The sequence below is a fragment of the Convolutriloba macropyga genome, chromosome 2 (genome assembly GCF_964194025.1).
Source record: "Convolutriloba macropyga chromosome 2, txConMacr16.3, whole genome shotgun sequence".
Taxonomy (NCBI): Eukaryota; Metazoa; Xenacoelomorpha; order Acoela; family Convolutidae; genus Convolutriloba; species Convolutriloba macropyga.
Genome location: NC_134469.1, coordinates 13,629,170 through 13,653,142, shown reverse-complemented (window position 1 = coordinate 13,653,142; position 23,973 = coordinate 13,629,170). Strand labels below are relative to the sequence as shown.

At 35.7% G+C, this 23,973-nt stretch overlaps 1 protein-coding gene and 1 non-coding gene across 2 annotated transcripts in view; one reads left to right on the top strand and one right to left on the bottom strand.

Annotated features, from left to right (window-relative positions):
* LOC142356756 (uncharacterized) overlaps positions 1-23,108 on the top strand; it is a 34,352-nt gene extending 11,244 nt beyond the window's left edge. The window contains exons 2-4 of the mRNA XM_075408557.1: positions 11,467-11,520; positions 17,064-17,179; positions 17,479-23,108. Coding sequence (XP_075264672.1) covers positions 11,467-11,520; positions 17,064-17,179; positions 17,479-22,999 — 5,691 coding nt within the window. The 3' untranslated portion in view covers positions 23,000-23,108. The remainder of the gene's footprint in view (positions 1-11,466; positions 11,521-17,063; positions 17,180-17,478) is intronic.
* On the bottom strand, positions 17,345-17,417 carry Trnav-cac (transfer RNA valine (anticodon CAC)). The gene has a single exon. It is a non-coding gene; the product is annotated as a tRNA-Val (tRNA).
* Positions 23,109-23,973: the final 865 nt, after the last annotated feature.

Here is a 23,973-nt window from a genome sequence, read left to right as displayed (position 1 = left end):
ATTGCTGCCATTTCTATATCGGGATAACAGAATAGAACCTATATATGGAAACAAAAAGTACGGTAACGTAATTTTCTATTTTTAGAGCTTGCAATTTCTGTTTTCATAAAAAGCTAAAAAATCATTTTCATAATGATGCAGTTGCAGTTCAAGAAACAGAAGACTAAAAGAATTCTTTGTTATACTTGTTCATAATATTTCAAGCACTATTTTTCTTTAATGCAACACAGACGAGCTAAACACCAGGATCCGTTTGAAATTCTGGTTAAAAAATTTACGAACCTCAAGATTTCCGAATAGATTACCCTATAAGGAAATAACGTCATTTAGCATACCTTTTATGGGTATACATGACGTCATTACTTACCATAAAAAAGGAAATTTTAAGTTATTGAGGGGAATTGCGTACAAATACAAATCATTTATTTTCTATTTCACTCTCAGCTCAAGCTGTTGAAATGTCTCTCTCTAAAGTATCACCTTTTCTTTCGAGTGCTCCTTCAATGTACACTCAATCCTAACCAAAACCAGGGACTGATTCGGTTCCTTTTTATATGGACTTTGGATCCAATTCGAAAAGATTTGGGAGATTAACTATGTCCCAGATTTCAAGAAACGGACAAATTTATACTGAACCAACCATCCAAGTCTTTAGAAAAGACAATTCTGGGACTTTTGAAATGTACCAGCAACTGCGAATTGGAGACTATGAGTTTAAGAAATTCTGCTTCCTCAAGGAAGATCTTCTCAATGGAGAACTGGAGATGAGAGAACACCAACCTCAATTCGACAAAAATATAGGCATGGAACACGTGCTGGAACAGTGTCACAAGGTGAGAGAGATTAGCATTGGACGAAACCGCAGACTCTATGTTACTTTCCTCCAATACATCAAGGACCAGCCAGCTTCAACTTATGTACAAATTCGACTTTTTTGTAGAAAGGAGAACAACGAGTTCAAACAAGTGACTTATGTCAGCTACACTCTGGATGAATTTAAGGAGTTGATACAAAATCTGAAGGACTTTTCTAATATTCAACAATGTACATTTCAGTTTGTAATTTTATAATGTATTTGTCTTTTTAATTCATATTATTTGAATCATTTTTGTTTTTTTCAAACTGAAAATGAGTTGGAATATTGGTTCCTCCAGAAATCTTATTTTGAGTCTAAGAAATAAATCAAAAGTTTTCCACGTTAGATTTCACTACGAACTAAAAAAGTCTTCTTATACAGTTCTTGAAGCTCTAAATTTTCCCAAAATTGATAAACTTGACAGTAAGTCCAATTATTCAGAACTAAAGTGGGTTATTTATAACGGATTACGACGCACTACTTTAATATATCTATCTGATAAACACGAAATTTCCATTTCACAACATCGTTGGAACGGAGTTCAATGGAGTTTTTTGACAAAGATTGAACTAAAAAAGGAGGAATACAAAGAATTATTGGAACATCTTCCTGAACTTCTTTCTTATGTAGAGACTTTCAAAAAGACTAGTATCACTTTAGATAAATAAAGAAAAAAATTGATGGATATTGTCACACTTCTAAACATTTTTAATTGTTACAGTAGTATTCTTCCAATGTTTCCCAACAACGAAAAACGAAAAAACTGTTTCCTGGCTGCATGTAAAATTTGGGATCAAAACATTAATTTGGAGGAAATTGACCAAAACTTCCCCCACGGAGGACTTGGTTACGGTAATTCAATTCTGGACTTTTTCCTCGCAAGATCGAAAGTGTTTCGTTTACATGCAATTTTACACGATTCTGCTGGAGCGGTTAAAGCAACTACAAACCAAGGACCGGGTTTTTGTTACATGTTACCTCAATTTCCGAGCTCTTGTCTCTTGGGTCACATTACTGGTCTGTTCTTTTGTGTCTTTATAAAATTTGTCATCCACGTATTTACAAAATGCTAGACTGTTGATCATTTTTTGAAAAATCATCCCAGAAGAAAGAATGCCTCTCGTTGTACTAGATATTGAATGCTTAGAAGGAAAAGTTGTCAAAGAGTTGGGAATCTTTAAGGACGGAATTGTACTTGGATACAGTTTTCTCCCACCTAAAGACTACAAGCCGAATTTTCAAGCAAAATGGAATACAAAAAAATGCACGGTATAAATTGGAACCCTGGAAAGCTCGATTATTCTGAGCTGGCTTTTATTATACATCATCATTGCTCACCAACAACAGAGTACTTTGCTAAAGGACTTGAAAAATGCAAAATTTTATCACCCTACTTGTGTAAAGATGTGGAAAATCTTGATGATCTTGGTTGTCCCAAGGCTTGCAAACTGTTAGAAATTGATGATGCTGATTGGAATTGCAGCAGCTACCCCTATCAACACAAGAAGACTCTTCAATGCGCAGAAAAAAAGGCTTACGTTTATGGGATATGGACTTTAAATTTTTTTGATAATGTTTAATGTTTGTGTTTGTGATTGTAATTTATCAGTTTTATTTGTATTTTTTTCCTCTGAAATTAGTATAAGAGAATGAGTTGATCAACAAATATCAAAAAATACTGTGTTCCCATACTGTACTATTCTTTCATAGTCTTGCTCCTAACTTTGGTACATTTTTCAATTTTGATGCTTTTTCTCACTGATTCCTTTGACGGAACAATATTTTGGTTGTGTGTTATGTTTAGTTCAGTTATTTTTGGCATTTTTTTGTTGTTTACGTTTCAATTCAGTTGCTCAGTTCCTTTATCCCTAGGGAAGAAGATAGCGTATAAATGACTTATCACACTGATAAGGGGCTTCAATTAGGTAATTTTGTCTTTGATGACAATAATAAAGAACGTCAATCTTGGAAATGCTTTGGACAGACGTGTAACCGGTCTTTAGTAGTTTTTTTGTCCCAGTTTTTTGTCATACTATTGATTTTAGCTTGTTGTATCGTAAAAATTACATTAGCTGAGACTTGTGAGGAGACAACAGTTTGGATCGCCTTTTTGTCGAGTACAGTTGGATATATTTTACCTTCCCCAAAATTATGAACAAAATAATTTCCACAAAAGAACGAGTTTTTTTTTCATTGGTTGGACCAAGTGGATCTGGGAAATCCCATCTCATCCATGATTGGTTAGTTTTTGGAACTTTTCAACCAGAATTTGACAAAATTTACTATTTTTATCAACACTATCAATCTCTTTACGGACTAATGTCAAAAAATATAAAAAAAACATTGAGTTCGTTCAAGGTGTTGATTTTGAGTTGATACAAAATTTACCTAATAATGGAACAAAGTATTTACTTATTTTTGATGACTCTTGTGAAGAAATTTCTAGTTCGAAAGAATTTGTGAAAATAGCTACTGCTGGTAGACATAAAGGTTTAAGTACAGTGTACAAAAAGCACAATCTCTTTCATCAAAGCCAACTAGGAAGGGATATTGAACTGCAGAACACCCATTTTGTTTTATTCAAATCACCCAGAGACGTCTTACAAATAAACCCGCTCAGTCAACAAATGGGATTGGGATCTCAACTAAAAGACGGGTATACCACAGCAACTTCAGTTCCCTATGATCATTTACTTATTGACTTGACTCCAAAAACAGTCGACTCTGAGATACTGTACTAACAGTGGTTCAACGCCATCTTTATTTTTTCTACCTCAAAGCAGGCAACAGATTACATTTTTGAACGATGAGCACACAACATCTCTCTACTCTGATCGCGTTCCAGAAATATTCCCAGAGCTTCAAAATAATTTTTCTCAAAAATTGTCCCAAAGACTTCATCCAGTTTCTAAACGAGTGAATAGTAAACCTTCTGAGAGGAGTGCTGAGAGAAATTCAAAAACAAGAAGTTTTAAAGTTCAGAGAAGAAATTCATCTTATTTTAAAAAGAACAAGTCTCAGTAAAAGAAGAGAGGTCCTGAGTTCCAAAAAAGGGATCAGTCTTATATCAATTTTAACTCCGTCAATCATCAATCGTCACTCAGGATCATTTTGTTTTGATTCCTCAACAACTTTATGATCAGAAAATCAGGTTATCACCTCAAAGATTGGACAAATATAACGAAAAACCGGATTCGGTTCCAAAAAATTTGGAAACTGTTTATAGAAAAGTTAACGCTAAAAAGAAGTTTTCCAGCAACGAATCACTTTTCAATGAAATTTTAAATTCACCTCGCATTAAGCTATCCCTATCTGACTCCATTTTGTTAGACGGAAGAGATACAAACGTGGCATTTGTCGATTTCGTATACACTTTAAAGAGGAAAAACGCCGAATGTCCCGATATTTATTACACAATTCTTGACGCAATTGGCTTAAATCCACATAAAATTATAAACAAAGATGCCATAAGCAAAGGACGAGGAAGCTGGAATCTTTCCAAATCTGAAAAAGCTAAGCTACAGAGGTTGTACAGGGAAGGAAAAGCCGCATATGGTTCAGTTCAAAACCTTCAGAAAACTAGCGGGTTGTCAAAGAAGAAGGTTACTGATTTTTTATACAGAAAGAATTCTTACACTAAATTTCGACAAGCGATTCGACATTTCAAAAGATTGCCTGCTTTTGCAAAACGTATCAATGAGATTTGGTGTCTTGATTTGGCTTTTATGGATAAATTGTCTGAATTTAATAACGGTGTGAAGTACTTATTGATATGTGTTGTCTTTTCTCGCCTGGTCCGTGTTCAATCAATGAAGTCAAAATATGCCTCTGATGCTGTAGCTGCCTTTAAAAAAATGTTGAGGAAGAACACTAAACCTGATAGAGTTTGGGTTGACCAAGGTACTGAGTTCGGGGGAGAATTCGAAAAATTAATTTTGCAAGAGTAAAGACATCAAAATCTACTCTACAAGAACTGAAACAAAAGCTGCTATAGCAGAAAGAGCAATTAGATCTTTAAAAAACATCATTTATCGCTACATGGAGGAAAACGGTGATAAATACGTTCACAAAATGGATAGTTTTGTTAACAATATGAACACAAGAGTTAACAGATCTATAGGTAAAATCCCCCAAAAACGTTAAAAATTCAGAATTTTGTCAATTTTTTTTTTTTACAAAAACCCTATTTTTGAGTACAAAAAACCACGCTTCAAAATTGGGGACAAAGTTCGAATCTCCAAGTACGATATCCCATTTAGAAAAGGTTACAAGTCTCAATTCACATGTGAATTTTTTCAAATTGTTTAAATTGCGACTTTAAAACCACCAACCCATAACCTTCACGGAGAACAAGGTGATGAAATTTTAGGCAAATTTTATGAACAAGAGCTTGCAAAGTGTATCATTTAGAGATAATTCTTTTACTGTAGAGTTGGTTTCGAATGCTTCCTTTGATTGTTACCCAAATAATACATTAAGTTCTTTTACAAACTTTCTTCCGGAACAAATAAATCTCGAAGGAGAATGGGAGGTTGCAATTACAGAACTATCTTATCCTTCCTTGTACCAAAACATCACGGAAGGGAATTTTTTCTATCTAGACGAAGCAACACCGAATACAAAACCATCAGTCTATTACACACTTGATCCAGGTCTATATCCTTTGATCTCTGATATTGTAAACGAAATGAACAAAAAAAGTTCAGGAACGAGAAAAGTATGAAAAAACACCAATCAGATTACACGTTAACAAAATTACACAGCGAATTTCTTTGAGTCTTCCCAATGAGAATTCTTTACTTGTTATATTTAGTGATCTTTGTCATGTCTTTGGATGTGAAGATGCTGTTTATGGGATGGGGGCTTTCATGAGCGGTGCTGGTCCACATTTTCCCAAGTTCCCTTATGACATTGTACGAATACATACCTTGATGATATATAGTGATATTGTTGAATACAACATTGTTGGTGATACAAAAGCTGCTCTTTTACGATGTATTCCTTTTATATCAAAGGTCAAGAATGGAGACATCATCTCAACTGGGCAATACATGAATTATCAAAATTTTCGCAACCTACAATTTAAAAAGATTCTGAAAAATTCATTCCACAGCATAACATTTGAGGTCCGAGACTCTTATGGTGAAAAAGTACCTTTCAACTCTGTTGGAGTAACTAGAGCAGTACTAATGTTTAGAAAAACTTCTGAAAATCGTTTTTAGAATTAAGACTGTAAGAAATGGTTGCTGATAATGATTTACCTATTTTCGCGGATATGCCAGACAAAGGGGAAGGGGATTTGGAGCTTTAGCGCAAACAATTGGGAGGACAGCAATTCCGTTTTTGAGACGATATGTTGTCCCAGCAGCAAAAAGAGTGGGAGCTGATTTAATTGAAATGGCTGCTCCTGAAATTGGAAATGTTTTGACTGGGAAGAAAAAACTCAAATCTGTTGCTGCTGATGTTGGAAAGAAAACTTTACGTAAACAGCTAGGTGCAGGAAAAACAAGAAAGCATCGCATTTTTCGTAAATCACCTCCAAAAATCAGTCGACGTCGTCGAACAAGAAAAGATATATTTGCTAATCTAAAATGAATTCTAGATCATCAAACGTTCCAATTTTCGATATGGACACTTTACAAACTCGTGCTTGGAGATTTTTGACAAAATTCCTGTTTTGGAACCAATTGAGTCTTCTCCTGTTCAAGAAGTTTATCCTAGTACTTCACTGGATGAAAGCAGCATTGAATTTGAATTTGAAACAGATAGAAGCATCTATCTTGATATGAGAGATATTCACCTTCAAATCAAAGTTGGACTACAAAAGGGAAGATTGTTTGATGACTTCATGAAAAAAGATGAGCATGGAAAACCAGATATGGGTATGTCTTTCACAGATGACAATTTACATTATCTAACTCACGTCAACAATATTTTACACTCACTCTTCTCCAACTGTGAAGTGTATCTGAACAATCAACAAGTGTACAACTCAAATGGTCTCTATGGACACAAGGCTTTAATTTCCAATGAATTTAATGCTTCAACGAGAAATAATGATGGTATTTTGGCTTGTCATGGATACGAATTTGAAAAACAACCTAGTGATTATGAGAAGAGCCCGTTTATAGACAGAGAGGAAGAACTTCTGCTGAAAAATGGAAGCACTTACTACGGTAAATTAGCTATTGACTTGTTCCAATGTGAAAAATTACTGCTTCCAAATACAAAAGTAAGATTGAAATTGATTTGTGCAAGACCTAATTATTACATGATTTCCTACAATCCTCACGTTTCCCTTAAGGTTCTTGACTGTTCCTTATTTACACGACGCGTGGTTGTTAACGAAGTGTATCACCAGACTATCAAATACCAATTAACTCATCAACCTGCTTGTTACAACTTTATGGAAACCATTGCACGTACATTTATTATTCCCTCAGGACAGAACCAGTTTATTCAGGAAAATGTTTTTAACAATGCTCCAATCAGAAGAGTAGCTATTGCGATTAACACCAATTCGGCATTCACGGGACATTTTCAAGAAGATCCTTTCCATTATCAGAAATTTGGTTTGCGAGAACTTCGAATTGTTCGCGGAGGTAGAGCTATAGTATCACTTGATACAACTAATGACTGAAGAGCATACGTAACAACAATAAAAGCAATGAATTTTAACGAGGAAATTCCTGCGTTACCACATCATCAGTTTCAGAACCACTACATACTAGTATTCGATCTCACTTCACTTCAAGATGCTGGCGAAAATATTCATTATCCTGAACTCAGCGGTGAAAGTTTTCGATTGGAAATGTTTTTTGATCGTTCGCTAAGAAACGTGACAGAAATCATTGTTCTGGGAGAAAGGATGTCCACTGTTAAAATTGATCAGTTTGGGACTGTTGCTAAAAATGTCTAATAATTTTTCATTTTTTCGGTTTTATGTACTTTGTTGGAACATTTGTAGTCTTAACCTCTCTATCTAGCTGTTGTTCTCTACATCAATTGTTAATTCACTAATGGATGTGAACTGGAGTAGACTAACTTCAAATATATATATTTATATTCCTTTGCTAATTTTCCTTGGACTTTTTATAATTATTGTTTTGTTTCATCCCAGCACCCAGGACGAAACGGTTGACAAAATCCAAAGATTGTTGCTTCTCTCAACAGAACGAAAGTTTTCAACTTGATTGCTCTGTCAGGAATCCTTGTACAAACGGAGCTTGTGAGATAAAGAAAAGAAAACTTATTTGTCATGGATAACACCTCACTTCGTGACATTATTGAACGTAATCTAGAGCTAAAATTCCGGTATATTGGATCCTTTCCAGCAGATTTTGTCCCAAATTTACCCTATTTTACTTTTGCAATCATCAACACTTCCCCAAGCAGTGAGGTTGGTTAACATTGGATAATGATTGGTCGCCTCAATAGGAACTATTACTATGCGGATTCTCTAGCACGATCAGTCACACATTACAAATTTTTGAATTAAAAGTATCAGAAAATGATACACAGACCACTCCAGAAAATGGACAACTTGTGTGGGTTCTACACTATTTATGCTGCTTTTCATCTATTTAATTTTTTACAAACAAACTTGAACAATGTTCATGATGTGCATGCACTAAATTTTTTTAGTAATTATATGTAAATTTGATTACTGGGTATACACTAAGCTGGTGCCCAATAAAGTCGACATTAGTTTTTAACAATTGTACCTTTTACTCAGTTAGCTACACAAGTTTTTCCTTTTTGTCGGATTTATAAACCCACTCGGCTAAATGTACCTCGGTTTTCACTTATTTTGATAACAATTTATACCTGTTGAATGTAAATGTTAGAGTGATTTTGTAGTTTGATGTGCATAATTTATACTGTGTCTGTTATTTATAACTTTTTCAATTCAATTTTCTTTAAAAAAGCTGTCATTTTTAACCAATCAGAAGAGAGTATTTAGAAATTATTGAAAAAACGGCGTAAAAATGTACAAAAACCTCAACAATTTTTCAAAAAATACCCCTAATCTTAATATATGTCAGCGGATATAAATAATCTTAAAACGTGTCGACCGCTATAACTAATCTTAATACATGTCGGCTGCTATAACTAATCTTAATACATGTTGGCCGCTATGACTAATCTTAATACATGGCGGCTATACCCAATCTTAATACATGGCGGCTATACCTAATCTTAATACATGGAGATTCTATTCCTAATCTTAATATATGCACCCTATACCCTATCTTAATACATTTAGGCGCCCCTAGCTTCTATCCCTAATCTTAATACATTAGGGAAGACCCTTAGCGGTCAAAAACCGCTATAACCAATCTTAATACATGGGGGTCTTCACCCCCCCCCCCCCCCGGGACTGTCGTCCACCCTATTACTACTACCTTCTTTTTGATGGTCAGATCTATGAAGCTATTGCGGCTAGTTTCTGGCAATTTGCCAGCTATGTTTTTAGTTTTAAACTACTCATGAAAGAACGAAGAAGGGAGAAAGAAAGGAATTTTATTTTCAATTCATTTCAGAAGAAAAAGTTTCCTTTTTCTCTAAAACTACACTTAATTCAAATGTTGAAAGGTCCAAAACATAAACTTAACTGTTAACTAATTTTTTTCAATTCTTTGAAAAACCTAGAAGGCCTATTTTAACTGTAACATGCCCTGAATAAAGATTATATGCCAAAAAGGAAAATCTTGAAAATGTTTTCGGTTGCAAGGTTTTTGTTTGTGGGCGCGCGCACGCTTGTGGATGTACGCATGTGTGCGCATTTTGAAATGTAAGGTATGTCTGCAAGAGAGACAAAGAAAAAGAGTTAGTGTGAGTGAGCTCGTTCCTTTAAATGATAGGTATAAATTCCATTAGGCTCATCAAACATCAAAAGCCTTGTGAAAAGTTCTTTTTGAAGTTCTTTGAGGAAAAAAGCTTTTCAAAAGGATCATTTTAGTTTTTAGTGTGAATTTCACCACTACAAATACAATTGCCTCCAAAATTCCACAATTATTTTGTGAATAAAAAACAATTAGAATTTAGACTAACGGTAATTAACCTTGAGTAAAGATGCCCAAAAAATCTTAAATTGTTTTATTTCTTTGTTTGTATTTGTGCTTGTGTTGGTGTATGCATGTGTGTTCGAGTGTGTTATATTTGTGGTTTGTGTTTATGATAGAAAAAAGAAAGAGAGGTCTAGATTGAGAGAATTGGTTTCTTTAAATGTTGGATAAATTTAGAGGGCAAAAACTATCAGCGAACATGAAAATAAGAAAAATTACTTATTTGCTACGAATTACGGCTTTTTTAAGACGAAAACTAAAACCTTTTTTAAAGCTTGCTGACGGCTGGTCTGCGCCGTATCTGGCTTAGCCGTGTCTGACGGCTTATCTGCGCCCTATCTGGTTTAGCCTTCGCCTATTGGTAAAAGGATTTTAGTTGTTGTTGGTGCTGTATGTGTGGGTTTGTATGGTTTTTCCGGTGTCTCGTAAGACGACTTTTTTTCGTGTGACGAAGTTTGGTGAAGAGTGTTCGTTTTTATCTGCCGAGAAACGACGGCTTATTTTGTGGTTCAAACAGTTCAAGTAATTGTCTCCGGTGCATATAAGTTGCTTTCGGATACCCACAACTGTTTTTTTTGACAAATTTTGAAGGTTTTCGCAACCGTGAGAGGTATGGAACATTCTGTGCTACAGAACCACGTGCTACGCACGAGCTTTCTTGCTCAGTTTGCTAAAAAGGTTTTTAATTGCTCTCAAACGAACTTTAGCAATTATATTAGTTCTACTAGTCTTTTTTAATCAAAAATTTTTTTGATCGTTTATTCGTCCGACCATTTGATTTTTCGTCCGACCATGACTTTTCGTCCGCAAAAACTGGATAAACAGTCTAAGTATGCGATTCCCCAAAACTTTTCATGCTGTGAAGAGCCGTTCTTTTCTTGGAGTTAGACCCCCTCCCACTTAATCCCACCCACACACCCGCCACTATCGCGCCTCAGCTACACCCCCTCGCCCTCATTCTACCCGTAACCATGCACGCTCGAGCTGACCCCTTCCCCCAATGCTCAACGCAAACTTCACGCCACCCTCAATTAAGCTCTTAAGCTAGCCTCCTTTAGCCGCAGCTAGCTATTGAAAAAGTCGGATGTTCCTTGTATGTTTTTATCAATGTCCTAGAACAAACACTCTGGTTTATTTGTGAAAGGGGTTGCCTTTGAATCCAATGCCTGAATTGTTTTTAAAATTCTTAACACCACCCTGTTTGCAACATATCTCTGCAACCTGGATGCTTCCGGGAGAAAATTCTGACTGGAAGTATCAGTTTGTTGGCATGAAATTACAGCAGGACAATGTTGAAAACGAAGTTAAAACAATTCAGGCTTTGAATTAACTAGCAATCCTAAATAGTTATCAGCTATCATAGCTAGGCATTTTGTTCTGATGTTGCACAGGGATTTTTTTTGATGTGATAACAATTATTTGCGCTGTGATCATTGAAAGATATCTTGTTATTTAGTGCTGCTAACAAAAGGATATTAGAATTCCAAAAATAGGAGAGATGCTATCTTCAACCTGATGAAATCGCACGACATTGTGTTTCAGATAAGAGCAGAGAATACCCAGTTACGCCTTGAGAACATCAAATTGTCAAATGAGGTGGGTTTCGTTATTAAAATTTAAAGTATAGCCGTTATGACTTAATCTAGCCCACACCCAACCACCCCCCCCCCCTCAAGCTTTTGCAAAACGTGTCATTTTTAAACATGGTAACATTTGAAATAATTTGTAACAAGGAGGCTCGGTAATGTGCGTTTGCGCATAGTGTTACGACCAGGCTTAGCCACGCTTTTGACCTAAATGTCTACAATTGAGGAAAAGATAAAAAATTTTAAATGTTCATATTGTTCGAAAACATTTGGTATATCCATCTAACACGCGACTTAAACTCAAACCACTAAGCAATTAATACAATGCTTCATTAGAAGGCCGATAGTACCTGTCATTGAGGAGACCAGAAAACGACAAACAACAAAATCAAGTGAAACCAACCAGCCTTAATTACGATCAATTCTCAGTGTCTATTCTTTTTTAGAAAAACTCAATAAGAAATTCAAATTAGCATCAGATGACAACTAAACTTTCGCTACAAAATTTTACTACAAAAGATGGGTCTTCTCTTTACTGAAAACAATGAACAAGTAGACAAAAACAAAGAGGGCAAAGTTAAAAACTACGTTCATACTTTTTGAGAATTCATTTCAAAGTCGTGAAAACTATGAGCTGACAAATGAAATCATTAAATGGCTTCATTTATAGCTCCATGTGAATTCATTAAGAGTTTTCATTATTCAGAATATCACTCGACTGCAAAAAAAACAAATACAGGCAAAAACCAAAACTTAAGTTAAATTTTATGGGAAAACGGCGTCGAAGCCTTTGAAACAGTAATCTATGTGCTTAAAACTTTTAATATATTCAATTTCGCCTTCATTGAATGACACTAGGGTAATATGTGAATTGTCATTAATGTGGTAATTGAAAAAAAAACAGCAAAAGAAGAACCTCAAAAATTGAAAAAGGTCCGAAAAATAAAAACGTGTATCAGCAGAGCCAGAAACGAATTTTTTTAATTGATAAAAAAGCAATTAGGACTACATTCTATTTCACTTGAAATGTGATGCGAACTCTATATTTGCTAGACTGCCTACAAGGAGCTGGAAATAAGGTAAAAAGTGACGAGTCTTAAACAGTTGTTTTTTGTAGAGACCAATTTTTTTTGAAAACTAAGACCTAACAAGCGTAAGCTTTCAATTGAAAAATAGATTAACTTTTCACCGTTTAAAAAGGTAATTGGAGCTGTCGTTATTGAGGTTGATCAAAATACATCAAATATAGGCAGAACTCAAAATTTCACAGAATTTTATGCAAGTGAAGTTTTGAAGCAAAAAAGTTTTCCGCTGAAATTACGATATATGTTCCTTTTTCTTTCTTACGCAATTGTGATCTGACAAAAAGTCTTATAGAGCTTCGATATCTCTAATAGAGCTTCGATATCAAGTCATTCAGGGCTGTAGTTAACATGAAAAACAAAAAAGGAAAAAACTTTTTAAAGGACCGCTCTCCGGATAATTGTTGATAATTGAGAATTGTAAAATTTCAGAATAAGACCAAAACTAATTATTTTTGATGTTCGTCTACTGAAACGGATGGCTGATTCATATTTTAACGATATAGATAGTTTGACAAAACAGCAAATATTTCAAAATTAACGGATGAAATGTGGACAGTTATTGAGTTATATTAGGGGAAAAACCATTAGTTATGAACTGAAGGCATCACTTACCTTCTTCAATAGCTCCATGGGTAGCACATTAGACCTTTGATTCTTTAGATTTGGTCATACAACTACAAAGAGAGAAACAAATGTTTGCAAAATACAAGAATTTATTGAAAAACAAAGACATTTTTTGGGAGCAATAAAAACAATGAGCTTTTCTCAGAAAACAGTTTTTATTCATTGGGCCTCACTATAACATAAATAGGACCACTTAGTAATTGAACTTCCCAATTGAAACAGACTTGCCTGTAGTTGCGATGTAGAAGAATGTATTAAAATATTAAAAGAACAGCCAGAATATAATCCGAAACCATTTTCATTGCAAAAATGAACGATGAAACCGAAACTGGCCTTCGATCGCTGCATAGCTGTTAAAAACGTCAAATGAATGCGTCAAATAAATAGATATTTTGGCAAACTATAACTTAATATATCACTTAAGTGATGCATTTTTGATAAGAAATTGCTTACAATTAGCGATAGGCTGTTGTTAGTTCCAGAACACTTTCTCAGGAATTGGAGGAAAATCATCCCTCATCTGAGTGAAGGTTTTTTTCAGCATTTTTGTGTCTGCACTACCGATCAATTTGGACAAAAGTTGATTCAAACAATTCAACATTTTTCTAGTATTTTGATTGTAAAACCAACAAGGAGGCTCGGTAATATGCGATGGCACAAAAGGTTCCGACCCGGCTCATCCACAATTTTGGCATAATTGTCTACCAAAGGAGGAACAGATAGAAAAACAAAAATTCAATTATTTTTCAATAAAACTGGTGTATGAACGAAAAGATAGCCTCCAAAGCAAACAACTCAGTGGAGTAAAAAATGATGCATTAGATTGATGACTTATGCCGATATTAAGAAAGCGAGCGAAGACGAACGACAAAATCAAACAACAACAACAACAAAGATTAATTACATCAAAAAATTTATGTCCGTTTTAAAAAACAAAACTCAATAACCAAGTCAAAATAACGTCAGATAATACTGAAACCAAACAATCTAACTTGTACTTCTCCAGAAAAAAAAATGATTATTCAGCAGTTCATAATAAGTCTTGGTAACGACATTAGACAAAGAAGAACAAACTTTAAAGTTGGAAAATTCGCTGGATTTTTTTTAGGAAAAACAATTAATTTCAAAGTAATGAAAAACTTTAGGAATCAACTAAAATATCCCATAGGTTTATAATTACCAATGCTTCTATAAAAGTGAATTAAGAACTGTCGGTATTCAATTTTTCATGAAGTTACAAAAGGAACAACAAATAGAAAACAAACAAAAAATCAATTACAACTTGACAGAATGATTTCGAAGCCGTAAAGCCATACTTTGGCCCTCAAAATATGTTCGATTGCACCTTCGTTGAACACCGATATTATATTATGCGACTCCTTATTAATGAAACTAGGTAACAAGTAGACAAAAAAGAAAAATGCAAGGTTATGTAATACTTGTTTTCGAAAAAAAATTATTTCCGAAGACATCCGAATTCTTTCAAAGCATTGAATTTTGTGACACCAGTGTTTTGACAGCCTTCCTTGAAATGTATTATGTGATCTCTCATTAATGAAACTAGGTAGCAATTAGACTAAAGAAAAAAGGCAAGATTTTATTATGTAATACTTGTCTTTTTCGAAAAAAATTTATTTCCAAAGACATGAAAGCCATTAATTAGAAAATGAAAAATTTGGAAAGGTTCGTATATTCTTCCAAAGGAAGCATTTGAGACCCGCAATTATCCAGAACATGTCTTACGTCTACAAAAATATGACAGAAATCAAAAATTAATTTACTCTTTGTGAAAAACCCGTGTCGGTACCAGTAAAGTCATAACGAATTCTTTAAAAACACGATTTTATGAAACCAATCCCTTTTGACACCCTCCCTCGACAATATAAATGTCATCTTTAACCTTTAATTAACGAAATTAGGTAACAAACAGACAATAAACGGAATAAAATTGCGAAATTAAAATGTTTTTCTTTTCCAATTTGGAGAACAATTGTTTTCAAAGTCATGAAAGCCTTCATCTATCTTCTAATATCAGAACGTTGGCTCATCCAGTCTTCCATGAAAAGCCAACCAAATTGGGTCATTGTACAGGAAATTAAATACGACTAAGAAGACAAAGTAAAAACGACAGTTAAAGACAAAATTAAAAAAAATTCAATTATATTCTTCGAGAAAGTATTGTCGAAGCGGTAAAGAACCAGAATCTATATCTTTAAATATTTAAACATTATCAATTGTGCGTTATTTTGAACGCAAATAATCTGATATGTGGACACCCAATAACGTGATAATTTGACAAAACTAGAAAAAAGAAAAATGGGCAAATTAAAAAGAAAATTGTGAAATCTAGTATCATCAAAGCCATAACACCATAACTTAAGGCGTAACACCGCAATAAAGACTGATTTTGTGATTTTGAATTCAGTAGAAAGAAGGAGCACTCTTTGGTTGTTGACACTAAGCTACAAGTTGAACAAGTTAAGAGAAAAATGGAAGCAAAGTTCAATAAGCCATTCATTTAAAAATCAAATTTTTTAATAGTCAAAACGACCATACGCTTTCACGCAATCAACTAGATAAAATAATTTGAAGCTGATTAGGAAGCCAATAGGACCTATCACTAATGCGCTTTGATTCGAAATGTTCTGTTATTTAATTAATATAAAAAAGATCGATTTTCTTATATGATAAACCGACTGATGAAAATCCGAATTATTTTTGGATTCTAATGGTTCAAGATTGGTACAAGACCAGTCCTGCTAATACTGATTGTCCATTAGAAATATTTAATTTTTCGTATGTCTTAGATATAGATATTTTGTTAGTTTAAAAATTAAAAATAAATGCTGCGTTTTTGATAATCAACGAATCAAGTTAGCAAAAAACGGCTAAGTTTTAATTACAGAGCACTCTCAACGGAAGTTGAAGTAGAATTAGCCCCCTTTTCAGTCTACAGAGATTGTTTTAGTGGTGTTTGGGTGTGCACTTCCTGCAAATTTAATCAGAGTGAACTAAAGAAGCTTATTTCGTGCTGTTTTTGATGAAAAAGTCTGAATTTTGTGAAATATTTAGCCGGAATTTTTAACAAAAAAATTCAATAAAAATAGCCGACAGTATATTTTGTCTTTAAAAATAAACTCAACAACATTTTCTTGAAAAATTTTATTAAGTTTTAGCAAAATTGGCGAAGTTTTAGTCAAAAATTCCGGAAAATGAGAATAAAATCTCACCGGAATTCATTCTATTTTCTCAAAATTTAAACCTCTGTAACTCCCTGTAAAAAACGAAAATTAAAAAATTCCATATTCTACGGTGAACAAGCGGTCTAAAGATACCAGTCTCAACTCTCTACGATGAATATATCGATCGGCCAATATTGACTGAACAAAAAAAACCAGTTGAGTATATAGTTCCTCCCCCCCCCCCCCTCAAGAGGGGTCGGAACAATAAGACCTACGCTAACAATTTGTCGTATTTTAGCATATTTGATCAAAATTTCCACAAAAATTACGAAAAATGTGAACAAAATAGCGGAAGTTCACAAAAGTAAACCTCTCTAACTCCTCGGAAAAAGCGAACTTCAAAAATCTTTTTGATATTCTACGCTCTACGCTTGACAAGCTTTCTAATGATACTCTTCACAACTTAACTGTGAATTATTGATCGGTGAACAAAAAGCAGTTGAGTATATTGTTCCTCACCCACCTAAGTTGGTCGGAATAACTAGCATTCATTAACAAACAACGTGAGTGAAAGGAAAGAGGGAACAAGTCCAAAGCATCATTTTCCCACTGCCTATGAGTTGTGACTTATTATATTGCTATGTTGTTCTGTTGTTTTTTAGATGAATGAACTGAAGACACGCTGTGAGGTGCTGAAACGAAACATATCAGGGCTATACAAGTTTGCAGGTTACAATTTGCACCGTCAAGAGCAAGCTATTACAGAGCTGAGCGAAAAGTTAGTTAAAATAATATATTATAGCATTTTTTTAGTATCAACCGTTGATTAAATAGTCCAATGTTTCTATTTTTGGTTCCGATTGCGAAAACCTATGTGAAAAACTATGCGAAAACCTATTTCATTTTTTATCGGGATCTTAAGTTGTTATGAACGAAAAAGTCATGTCACCACGCGGGCTCGAACCGCGGACCTTGTGCGTGTGAGGCACACGTGATAACCACTACACCATGGTGACTCGGTATTAGTATAATGAAGGATTGTTTTTGTGCCAAATGTTCTATACCGCTTTGTTTTAGATTGTCGGTCTGTAAAGAAGCGTATGGCGAGAAAAAGATAAACAATTTGATATGGATGAAAAGAAAGGACACCGACATTGCAGGATACGGTGCAAATCCATTCAGAGAAGATTTCTTGCCAGACGCTTCAAGAGCCCCGAATAAAGTCAGAGAATACTACAAATGGTACTATGAGCAGTGGGCGGAGAGGAAGAAGAAAAACATGCAAAACAGAGCAAAAAGCAAAGCTGAGAACGGCTACAGAAATGATAGAATTAGCAACAGGAGACCTGCAATAACGTCCGAATTGGGTCAGAATACAGAGCAAGAGAGGGGGACTAAATCACGGGATAAACATCACTCTTTAAAAGGTCGCAGGGCTGACGAGGTCTGTGACAGCTTGATTCCAGAAAGCAACGTTACTCAAAATTCCAACTCAGCTGAAAATTTAAATAATTCGGAAATCACTGAAGATGCTTCTCGTTTTGCGAAAATAAACATTGGATCTAATGATACTTCCTATTGTAAATTGAGAACAGAAAATGAAGAGCAACTGGAAGATCACGTTCGAAGTAAAAAGGTGGACCGACATAACTCAGATCGACACGAACCCGAGAACCAGCAAAGAAGGAACAGCTCCCGTAGTCTGAAAAGCGGATCCGAAGAAAGCGAGCGGAGCCGGAAAGACCGATCTGATAGACGTCCCGGTAGATCTAAGTGGAGGCGTGAAAGTAGGAACGAGACATTCAGACAAAGTATGAGTGATCGGAGATCTAGACATGATTGTAAAAGCGCTCGGAAAAAGGAAAATGTTGATCTTGTTCCGGACAGAAATATACAAGAGCTTGCTATGGGTGACCAAATTCGAAATGATGAAGATTTTAAGAGAGAGGTGGGCGACTGTAACGAGCAGCCAATTTCTGAAAACAAGCTTACGGAAGTCGGACTCCACGAAATTGATAATAAGCCAGCGGATAATCACTGTAATCATCAACAGGTTTTGACAAAAACTTCGGAAACTGACGGTGAAACTTCTGACCCCCAGGACAAAAGACAGAGTTGTTTGAGCTCTACGCCGATCGACATGACTAGCGCAGAGTTTACAGAAGCTATAAATGCAAAGATAGAAATTACCTCTATTAGCAGCAAAATTCGGGATGTTGCACCTGTTACCATTGAACAGTACAACGAAATCCAGAACACGTCTCCTACCAGCGAATTGAACACCGACGATGATTGCTTGCATTCTGTAAATGGACACTGTCTGACGTTGAGTGATGCACTTGAGAATAAAGTGGAGGATTTGGTAGCTGGGTTTAATTTGAGCAATGATCCGGGGACAACAAACGAAGAAGAACTGTTGACAGTCCGAGAAGATTACGATTCTGGGGGACAATTTCCTACCCGCGGCGAAATCAAACAGAACGACGTGAATCCTGCATGTGAGCAAAATGATATAAATATCGACTCTATTGAAAATGAGCCAAACCAGAGAGACGAGCACATTGATAGAGAACGGATGATTGAAACTCAAACTGAATGGTCCAAAAGAAGCGACCAAAAGCAAAGCGCAAATTCTTTTTGTGGTGTCGCTCAAGAAATAGAAATTGAAGAGGGAGAATTTGTTCCTGATCCGTTGATCTGGGAAAGTGAAGATCTTGTCAAAGAAGATGAAATTAGTCGTGAAAATTGCAAGAAATGTGATAGAAGTGAAGAAGATCGTGATAAGAGCAAAGAAAATCATGAACAGAGCAAAGAAAATTATGAAAAGAGCAAAGACAGTCGTGACGAAAGCAAAGAAAGTAGTATAAATAACCAGGAAAGTCGTGAAAAGAGAAAAAGTTCCGAGAAGAGCAAAGAAAGTCGTGCAAAGAGCAAAAAAAGTCGTGAAAAGAGCAAAGAAAATCGTGAAAAGAGCAAAGAAAGGCGTGAAAAGAGCAAAGAAAGGCGTGAAAAGGACAAAGAAAGTAGCAAAATTAACCAGGAAAGTCGTGAAAAGAGAAAGAGTGAAAAAAGCCAGAAATGTCGTGATAAAAGCAAAGAAAGCCGTGAGAAGAGCAAAGGAAGTAATGAACAGAGGAAAGAGGGTTGTGAAAAGAGCAAAGAAAGTCGTAAAAATAATCAGGAAAGTCGTGAAAAGAGCAAGCTAATTCGTGAAAAGGGACGAGAGGGAAATGATAATAAAGGGAAATGTGAGAGGACTCAACCAAAGAAGAAAGGTTCTGTTAGTGACAAAACAAAGAGATCCAAATCGAGATCCGGTTCTAGATCTGGTCGTCGTCGTGGAATAAGTGATGACGAAAGACGACCCAGGACTTCCAAAGGCGACAGAAGAAAGCGATCAAGGTCAAAATCACAAGAGGTTAAGAAGAACGGTCGCAAGCATTGCCGCAGTTCGCAATCGCCGGATAGGAAAACACGGGACGAAACGAGAGGAAGTAAATATCCGCGTTACGAGAATCGCAGAAGCTATGAAAATCGGATGTATGAGAGACATAGATCTCGAAGCAGGTACAGAGGATCGAGCAGACCGAGGTCTCAACCTTCAGCATGTAAAGAAAATCAGAAAAGCTCTTGTGTTGAAAATGGAGCAGTGGAAATTTCTAACAAGAATTGGCCAACAGATAAACCATCGAAGAAAGGCAAAGAGTGTAAAACAGTTGAAAAACCCAGTTCACAAACACGTGTAGTTGGATCCAGAGAAACCACAGCTATTTCGGAATCATTTGATGAAAATCATGTAGCGAAAGAACAAATTGCTGACCATCAAAGAGCGCAAAATCTGTTCACGTACCACGAAGACTTTCAGGATTGTGAGCTTTTCTGCACTGAGTTGAAAAATTTCAACTATGATCAGACAGGTTTAGTGAATGATTTCGAAGAATTGATGAACCAATGCCAGCAGGCTAAGTACTTGGCCCGAACACGAACTTGTTCTGATTTGAAACAAATGGCCGAATCTCCTGAAGGAAAGAAATTGAAAAAGGACTCAAAGTTGTCCCTGAATTGGAACGCCGTGAAAACATCAAGTACGAATGGTAAAGGTCCAGAGACACGAAATATGGCATTTGCACAAGTTCCAAGTGTTGTTGAGGTGAGCTTAGAACAGAATCTTGCGGTTGGGCTCAGTTCAACATCGAGTCGGCAATCCGAATCAAATCGAGACCAAAACGGTGCTATGAAATCGACTTTCAACGAATATGACAACGAAGTTGTGGATGCCTCGACACATTTAGAAACTGAAGCTAACGATGAGGCTATTGATTGGAATCTAATAACTCGGATGCTTGCTGATAATACGTGTGGAGCGGAAGAGAGAACTCTGCGTACTTCAAGCTTAGCTAACCATCCATTCATCTCTGAAAAAGAGACCCCTCTTATCGGCGAATGGTCCACAAAGGCTGTAGAGACGAACAAAAGAGAATTGTATGGTTCAGACATCCATCTCGAGAAAAGTTTGATTGACAAAAATTACATGAAGGAAATTGTTTCTCAGAACATAGACTCAGTTGAATATAATTCATTCAAGACAAGAACTTATGCTGACCCAAAGCAACACAACCAGTTGCCCCTCTGTGAAACCGAAAACCCCGTTGTTGCAGCGTTTGCTCCATTACTTGAGGAACAGTCTGTTTTGGATTGCGCTCGAACACGGCCCGATACACTGGAAAAAGTGCCCTATAATATAAACGCAAATGAAGTTACTGAAGATGGCACTGAAAGTTCTTCATCTCAATCTAGCAAGAGTCCTCAACGACTTCAAATAGAATTGACTTCAGAGGATGAGCTGAGGAACGAGCACGTTGAACAAACCGTGACTGAAAATTGGCGCGATAAGTTTTCACCCTCTGATGAATCACATGAGGATCAAGAAATTTTACTCAGCGGCGATCTGGGAAATTCACGCGACGGATCTTCTGTCAACGACGATTCTTTCTTTAATCCAGCTGTTGAAGATCAAGTTGTGAATTCTACCTGTAACCTTTTATCCACAAAGTCCGGTAATAGTGGTTCGGTCAATTCGATCACAAAACCCGATTCGATTAAAGTCCATTATAATGGAATAGTCAACAAAATTGAAAAACCAGAAATAGATCAAAATTTTGAAAGTGAAGATGACTGCTCGTTGGAAGAGTGTTTTGATGTGATACGAAGTAGATTGAATCAAAGTTCAGCTGAAAAAATTGCACCCAAAGTTGGGCTATCGTTGGAATCAGAATGTGGGGAAACACAAGTAACCGAAAGTTCAAAACCACTTTCTTCCTCAAATTACCGAAAAACAGATGACATTTCAATCAAAAATTATCCTGGAAATCGAAGAAGTCATATTGTGAATTTCCGTGAAAGCAGGTGCTGGAAAAGTTTGCGGACAAAAAAGCCGAAAAAGATCGGTCAATTGAGAATTTTCAAGGATAATTTGAAACGCAGGGGATTGCAAAAGCGTAAATTTGGTAGGATGTTTCACTGCAAAAGAAAGCTGCAGTCTACTAGAAAAGGTGTGAAATCAAATCGATATTGGGAATCTTGTTACAATATTGACAAAACAGAAAAATACGCTGATGTAATTGATTCTGGTTCCGAACAATTTCTCTTGGATTGTAAAAGTAAGGAGTTCAATTCAACGCCCGAGCTAACAGAGACAGCGTCGTTTACCCCTGATGATAAAAGTGATACCGAAAGTATGGCAATCGAGAACCATGAATATTCAGATTCGCTCGAAAGTATATTAGACATGATAAGTGACACAGAAACTGATGACGAGGAATGTCTGAGCATGGTTACTGATACAGAAATAGATGATACCCAGAATCGTATTGACATGGTGAATTGCGGAGAACACGTTGAGAATGTGACGAAATGTGAGATCAAAAATTATCAACAGACGCTAGCTCTTACAGGAAGTACTGAATTGACAGAGTTCTCGAAAAGTAATTCAAATAAAAAGAGCCCGTGTCTTCAAAATGCGATCCAGAATGTTGAAAATCTTAATGCTGATTGCAACAAATTTATGCAATTTGATCAATTAACAACAATTGATCTAGTAAATACTGTTGACAGTAACTTGCCGGCCGATGAAGTCATTTCAGATCTTACTGGTACCGTTACTATGAGCGAAAGTTTTTGTCAAGCAAGTCAAGGGTCCCAAGTTTCTTCAAATAGTGAGGCAAAGCATATGACCACTAAATGCATGGCAAATGAATTACCGAACCCGAATTTGTCCGCTAATAACAATGTCATTGATATTAATGAGCCCGCCGCGAATAGTAGTGTCATTTATGGAAGGGCTGGCACTTTTGAAGATAACATTATTATCGTTGACTTAAATCAGAGCAACAGGGAGCCAGAAACACAATCAGACCACATGGCCAAAAATTTACTTGAGAGTGCCGAAGCAGCAGGAAGTGATACCGAGAGCTGCCGCTCCTTGTCTCCAGTTTTCGAAGGGAAATGTTCACCACTATTTGACAAGACTAGACATTCAGCATCAACTACAGTAATAAAATATGCACCAGATACGGATTCAGAAGATGATTTTTTCTGATCGTTGAACAATTCAGCAGTGCCCTTTCATTTTTGTGAAATTAGACCAAATGATTTGATATTTGCTCCTTTGTTTTTTGAATTTTGTAATTAATAGTTTTGATAATATACGTTTATATGTACATTAGCATTGTGCTCGAGTTTTACAATTGCGTTGGCCACCGTTCAGACAGCAGATAAGGTTCTGTTTCTTTTTTGTCCAGTCGCCATTTTTGTAACGCGATTGCACATCTTTTGAATAATTTCTGTAAATAAATTATGTTTTTATAATTTTCTGTGTGAATTCTCAGTTGAAAAAAATTCTTTTCCACATCAAACGACATAAAATGGGTTAAGATTTTGCCTATCGAATAGAAATGCTACTAAGTTTTTTGCGGCTTTTTGATTTTGAAAAAAGAAGTTCTGTTATGAGCTGTCAACTCACTTTGGAATTCATTATTCGAAAACTATCCACAAAGAAAGGTAACGCTGAATTCACCACGCTGAGTGATCACCGTATATAAACAATTTCTTTGTTTATTTCTTTAAATATGTAATTTTGTCATTAGAAGGGTTTTAGATGGGGAGTGGCTAAGCTAGAATGGCTAAAACTCTTAAGATTGAATGGATCGTTTACAAACAGTTAGTTTGTCAACTTACTAAATGAAACAGTTGACACGATTAACAGCTCAATGCAAAACAGTACTGCAAAACCTTCAATAGACTCAATTGATATCTCAAACCTTTTTAAACTAACTTCCAGATCAGCTGATAAAATTATACATGATTAGTTGACGAACTCAACTAATCATGTATAATATTATCAGCTGATCTGGAAAATAGTTTATTATAGGTTTGAGATATCAGTTGAGTCTTTTGAAAGTTTTATAGTAGTGTTTCGCATTGAGCTGTTAATCGGGTAGACGAATCGCTGCTAGAACTTCTCAAGTACGTTATCAGATTGATAACAGAAGTAATTTGAAATTGCAATCTACC